The sequence below is a fragment of the Mandrillus leucophaeus genome, unplaced genomic scaffold (assembly GCF_000951045.1).
Source record: "Mandrillus leucophaeus isolate KB7577 unplaced genomic scaffold, Mleu.le_1.0 Scaffold800, whole genome shotgun sequence".
NCBI lineage: Eukaryota > Metazoa > Chordata > Mammalia > Primates > Cercopithecidae > Mandrillus > Mandrillus leucophaeus.
The window spans coordinates 52,252-59,029 of record NW_012108698.1 but is presented as its reverse complement, the minus strand read 5'-3'; the positions used below and the strand labels follow the sequence as shown (position 1 = coordinate 59,029).

Sequence of the window (6,778 nt, the reverse complement as noted above, 5' to 3'; positions counted from 1 at the left end):
GGCATGCACCTGTGGTCCCAGCTACTTGGGGGGCTTAAGTGAGAGGAACACTTGAGCCCAGGAGGTTGAGGCTGCAGTGAGTCATGTATTGCACAATGCACAAATTCCTGGGTGACAGTGTGAGACCATGTCTGTAAAAAACAAAAAAAAAAAAAAAGGGGACAGAGCCCTGGATATTATAATCCAACTGCTAATATTCAGCTATATTTCCTGTGATAAATCATTTAATAAATATATATCTCAGTCTGCTCAGTCATAAAGTGTGGAAATTGAACTAGTGGATCACTAACATTTACAGAAACTGATTCCATTGTGAAGTAATATACAAGTAGGTTTAAAGTGTAAAAAAGTCTTACAGTGCCTGGCCTGTTGTAAAGCAGTTTGTGTAGATTTCTAAGTTCATCGGTTTTCTTCTTACTTAGAAAAAAATGTATCCTCTCAATTTCACAAAGTTTCTGCCCCTTTCCTAGGGGAAAAAAAAAAAAAATCACAATTAAATACCCATGGCTTACTAACACATTTTACAAGGTTAATTTAATAGGAATTATTTTCACAGCATAATTTACATGTAACTTTGCTCTTACAGAGCAAATTAAATAAAATTATAACGAAAGTATAAAACACTACCCTGCTGATACTAAGCTACAAACCATCATTTTCACAAATTTAGACACTTTCACCACAAAATCAAAGAAAGCTAGAAGAAACTCACCTTGTGCAATTGTAAATGGCTCTCTCTGTAAGGAAGAGACTTGCATTGTCAGCCTCTCTACTTTCTTCTTTTCCCTCTTGCCTTCCACGATGAGACTCTTTTCTGGAAATTAATTTAGTATTTCTTAATTAACAAAAAGCTTAAACATTGTATTAACTTTATTAGATAAACATGTAGAACAAAGTTCCAAAACCTAACACTTTATTCTTCCTCTGGGCATGGTTTTGGAAAGCAAATAACATAAAAGATGACAACACTTGATTAGTTAATAGAGCACCACGAAAATTTTTTCAGACTACCATTTTACTCACCTGGCAAACTCACAGGGACTCAGTTAAAAAAAAAAAATTAGAAAGCAAACTAATTTTTATCCAACTAAAATTATTGCCATTACAGTCCAGTCACTTCGTTTGTGAAATAAATCTAGCTCTGTTTAATCTTTGGACATAATTCTATTTAATAATTGTGATTCAGTTTGTTATACTTCAGAAATAATCAAATTTAGAACTGAGAGATTATGAACTTCAAAAGACATATAGAAAATACTAATAATTTAGTCAACTGACAAAAGAGACACAAATAAAGACCTCCAGGCAGAACAGCCTGAAGTACCTGGATAAGATAAAACTCTCCAAGTTTACATCTAATGCAATCAACTGGGAGGGCATTACTTTGTAGTTTAGAATAACATTCATAATGATGGCCATAAATCACTCTGAAAAAAGTTAAATTGTTTAGTCGAGAAAGGGGAAAAAAAAAACACACAAAAATCTATGGCTGGGTGCAGTGGCTCACGCCAATAATGCTAACACTTTGGGAACCCAAGGCAGGAGGATAGCTTGAGCCCAAGAGTTTGAGACCAGCCTGGGCAACATACTGAGACCCTACCTCCATTAAAAAAAAAAAGAAAGGAAAAAAACAAGACCGGGTGCGGTGGCTCACGCCTGTAATCCCAGCACTTTGGGAGGCCATGGTGGGCGGATCACAAGGTAAAGAGATCAAGACCATCCTGGCTAACTCGGTCAGGCGATCGAGACCATCTTGGCTAACTCAGTAAACTCCCTTCTACGAAAAAATACAAAAAATTAGCCGGGCATGGTGGCAGGTGCCTGTAGTCCCAGCTACTCAGGAGGCTGAGGGGGATGAATGGTGTGAACCCAGGAGGCGGAGCTTGCAGTGAGCTGAGATCACGCCACTGCACTCCAGCCTGGGCGACACAGTGAGACCCTGTCTCAAAAAAAAAAAAAAAAAAAAAATCTAGAAAACAGGTGGCATATACTTCAAAATTCAAAACATTAAGCTCCATTTATCTAACATAAAATCATTTTTTGAATGAAATAAAGTCAGATAAAAGAATACTATACATTGCTCGAGGTTCTGCCATTTATTTAATGTCTGTAATGTGCAGCTGCACTCAATACTAAGAGGGGATAAATGGATGATAAAGACTGCACATCTTTTGAAAGAGATGCTACTAAGGAAATGAGACATAAATATACACCAACATAAAAGATAATAAAACATCTTAAGAAAGATATAATACCAACAAATTGCTGTGCACTGAGGAGGAACTCATTATTTTAGGACTAGGGAAAAAGGAACAAAGCATGTGCGCTGGCTTTTAAAGACAACTTAGATTTAGTAGTACAAGGATTTGCACAGAAAGAATACTTCAGGACAAAGGGCTATCAACAAGTATATTCTGGCCATGTTGTACAGAATGAAGACAAAACACACTAAAACAACCCCTACTATCACTCAACTTCATCAACTTAGTGATTTAAACCATTTACTTGTCTCTGGTGATTACCAACTACAAGCTAATGACTTCCCAGTCAATCTCCAAGCCACAACTTTCATCTGAGATTCATATTAACTAATACTGTCTCTCAGTATCCATGAGGGATTGGTTCCAGGACATCCCTCAGATGCCAAAATCCACGGATGCTCAAGTCCCTTACTTTTTAAAAAAAAAAAATGGTGTAGTATTTACATATAACCTATGAACATCTTCCCATATACTTTATATCATCTGTAGACTACTCATAATGACTAATATAACGTAACTGATACGTAAACAGTTGTTACACTGTACTGTTTAGGGAATAAAAATATCTGAACCTGTTCAGTACAGATGCAACCATCCAATTTTACCAATTTGTGGTTGATTGAATCCACAGATGAGGCACCCACAAATACGGAGAACCAACAGTATATGCCTGTCTGTCATTTGACAGCTCCAATTCATGTCCTATAGGCACCTAAACTCAAAACATTCAAAAGAAAAATCATAATCATCTCCAAACTTGCTCACTTTCTGAATTTTTTTCAAAAAACATTAATACCATCCACCCACCTGCCAAAGACAGAAATTTAAAAGAGTCATCTTTTACTAGTCATTTCTCTCACTTCCCTTTCCACCAAAATCACTGCCAATTTTGGTTAACCTGACCGCCCTTTTTAGGACAGACTTCAGAGGATGTATGAGAAAGCCTGGGTGTCCAGGCAGAAGCCTGCTGCAGGGGTGGAACCGTCACAGAAAACCGCTACTCAGGGCCAGGCGTGGTGGCTCATTCCTGCAATCCAGGCCCTTTGGGAGGCAGAGACGGACAGGTCACTTGAGCTAAGGAGTTTGAAACCAGCCTGGGCAGCATGGTAAAACCCTTCCTCTACAAAAAATAAAGTACCCGGGCACGGTGGCACACGCCTGTGATCCCTGCAACTGGGCAGGCTGAGGTGAGAGGATTGTTTGAGCCTGGAAGGCAGAGTTTGCAGTGAGCTGAGATAGTGTTACTGCACTCCAGTCTGGGTGACAAGTGAGACCTTGTCTCCGAAAGAAAAACAAAAAGAAAACCTCTAGTAGGGCCGCGTGGAGAGGAAATGGGGGGGTGGACCCCTAGATTCACCACCAAGGCTCTACTGGCTAGTGGAGCCGTGAGAAAGGGGCTACCACCTCCAAACTCCGGAATGGTAGAGCCACAAGCAGCTTGCATCCTGAGCTGCCCAAGGCCTTGGGACCCCTCACCCCTTGTACCAGCATGCCCTGGATGCCAGACATGGAGTAAAAGGAGATAATCTGGGAGTTTTAAGATTTAAAGACTGCTCTGCTAGGATTCAGACTTGTAGGCCAGGCATGGTGGCTCACGTCTATAGTCCCAACACTTTGGGAGGCTGAGACAGGCAGATCACCTGAGGTCGGGAGTTTGAGACCAGCCTGACCAACATGGAGAAACCCTGTCTCTATTAAAAATACAAAATCAGCCAGCCGTGGTGGCACATGCCTGTAATCCCAGCTTCTAGGGAGGCTGAGGCAGTAGAATTGCTTGAACCCAGGACGCAGAGGTTGCGGTGAGCCGAGATCAGGCCATTGCACTCCAGCCTGGGCAATAAGAGCAAAACTCTGTTTCAAAAAACAAACACACACAGAAAACCAAAAACCAAACATAAGCCAAACCAGACTGTGTGGGGCCTACTGCACCTTTCTTTTGGCCTTTCTCCCTTTTGGAATGGAAATTTTACCCAAGGCCTGTACCATCACTGTATCCTGTGAGTAAATAACTTGTTTTTGATCTCACCGGCTCATAGGTGGAAGAAACTCATCTTCAGATGAAACTCTGGACTTACAGACTTGGGACTTTTGAGTTAATGCTGAAACAAGACTGGACTTTGGGGGACTACTGCGAAGGCACAACTGAATCTTGAAATGTGAGAAAGACATGAGATTTGGGGGACTGGGGGTGCAACGGTATGCTTTGGATGTTTGCCCCCTCCAAATTTCATGTTGAAAAGTGATTTGCAATGTTGGAGGTGAGGCCTGGTGATTAAATCATGGGGGCAGATCCCTCATGAATGGCTTAGCATGGTAACTCATGGTGATAAGTGAGTTCTCTCAAGATTTGTTTGTTTAAAAGAGCGTGGCACCTCCCCCTACCACTTGCTCCAACTTCCAAATGAGATGCCGGCTCCCCCTTTGTCTTCTGCCATGACTGGAAGTTTCCTGAGGCTTTCACCAGAAGCAGATGCCGGCGCCATGCTTCTTGTATCGTCTGCAGAACCACGAACCAATTAAACCTATTCTCCATAAATTACCCAGCCTCAACTATTTCTTTATAGCAACGCAAAAAAAAAGAAAAAAATTCTAATACAGAAAGTATTTCACTGTCTGGCTTCCATGATGCCTCAATTCTAAAGTTTAATATTCAGGGTTAAGTAGAATAAAAACTTTCACAATCCTACATGTCCCACAAACACCTCAAATTAGTAAAAAGAATAATAAATCAGAGCCACAATAAAACTGTTAGGGGATAAACTTTCTACAAAATCATGTTTTAAAAAATAATGTGTCTAGAACAAAACATGGGATTATTTCAACTACCAACTGTTCCCCAAGCATTACTGCATTGGCCATTTACAGTATATTTACATGACTTCTCTAATTCTTTCCTGACATGAAAAAAATTCACCATTTCTTGGGCATCTCAACCCTGCCCCCACAGAAAGACTAAAATACAAACAAAAAATTGGAGAAAAAGTGCAGAGCCTCTTTGGCTAGTAGTGAGATAGTGCACCCAGTTTTGCTGTTGTATTAAAAATAATTTTAAAATAACATATTATTAAGCAATAGTTTATATAAAAACTTATACTCAAAAAGCCATGCTTTACTTAAAAATGCCCTTCTTAGGGCACATACCACTTTAAACAAACAAAAGGCACATCTTGTAATCTTAACCCAGATTGTGACCACAGGCTGGCTGAGGCTTAAAAAAAAATCCGGGTTTAGGAAGAGAGCCTCAACCTCTTCCCAAGTGTGGCTGAGTCGTAAACATATACGAAGTAAACCCAGACTAGGCTAATATCAAAGAATGCTGAGAGACGCGACTTATACGAAATAAATCCACACTAGGCTAATATCAAAGAATGCTGAGACGCGACTTGGATTTTTAAATGTTTGGAAACAGTCAAGAAGCGGGTACACCTGAAACAGACACTGCATGCATCCTGGATAAACTGATGCGGCACACTCCTCCATTCTGTTAAGTTTCCGTTTCACACCTCCAGTCAAATCAGGGTTTATAACGCCCTCCCTAAAAACAGACTCAGGTTCGAAACTGAGACAGTGCTGGGCTCACATTTAACTTTCTTTCAGAGTTCACTTTTTTCATTTTTAACTACTTTCTCAAGTAGCAACAGCTTTCACCGCTGTTTGCCAGGGAGGGAAACTTTTTGGCAAATGTAAAAATATTTTTAAGCATTCAAATACTTACAGGTCTCGCCTTAATAACTTCAGTCTTAACAGACTGCACTAAGACCTTACAATAACTTCAAAAGGCAAAAGATGTGTCATGAAACGGACAAAATTAGAACATCTACTCAGCAACTTCAAAGGTGCACACACGGAGTTAAAAAAAAAAAAATCAAATCCAAGACCTACAAACTTCCCGTCAAACGATGAAATGTTAACGAACATTCAGAGCCGGCGAGAAGTCGGCTGCACTCCAATACATCACTACTACGGTAACAAATACTTTAAAAACCGGAATTCACAAAGTCAATTCTACGCCATCGCTCAGCACAAAAGCAGATAAATTGTGCACACGTTCTCGCTGAAAATTACTCCGACTTTACGCCTCTAAACACGAAAAGAGCAAGAAAACTTGTTTCCTGGGGGAAAAAAACAAAAAAAACTTCGGTCTGAAAAATCCATCACTTGGGACGCGACTCCCCCCACCTTTTTCCTCCTCTTCCTCCTCGTCGTCGTCCTCGTCTTCTTCCTCCTCGCTCTCCTCTCTGGGACCAGGCATTTCGGGTTCTTTCTCGGATGCGGGCTGGGCGGGGGTTCCCTCTCCCTCCGCAGCAGGGGCCGAGGCGGACATGCTGTGAACCTTCGTACACGGAGAAAGCCGGACGTCTCTGTCCCCCTACTCCTGCGGGGAGGACCCGGCGGCCACCCTGAAGGATGCGACCCTTCCCGCGGGACACCTGCCCTGAAAGTTGCCTCCTCCCGTAGCGCTCAGTCCCCAGGGGCGGCTTCCCTCCCGCTACGCCCGCCGCCGTCCAGGGATTCCC

General features: G+C 41.6%; 1 protein-coding gene across 2 annotated transcripts in view; it reads right to left on the bottom strand.

Moving 5' to 3' along the window:
- The window catches only part of DEK (DEK proto-oncogene), a 39,131-nt gene extending 32,414 nt beyond the window's left edge, over nt 1-6,717 (bottom strand). For both annotated transcript variants that reach the window (XM_011967573.1, XM_011967574.1), the window contains exons 1-3: nt 6,441-6,717; nt 713-814; nt 357-466 (exon numbers count right to left, since the gene is read on the bottom strand). In XM_011967573.1, coding sequence (XP_011822963.1) covers nt 357-466; nt 713-814; nt 6,441-6,585 — 357 coding nt within the window. In that variant the 5' untranslated portion in view covers nt 6,586-6,717. The remainder of the gene's footprint in view (nt 1-356; nt 467-712; nt 815-6,440) is intronic.
- Nucleotides 6,718-6,778: the final 61 nt, after the last annotated feature.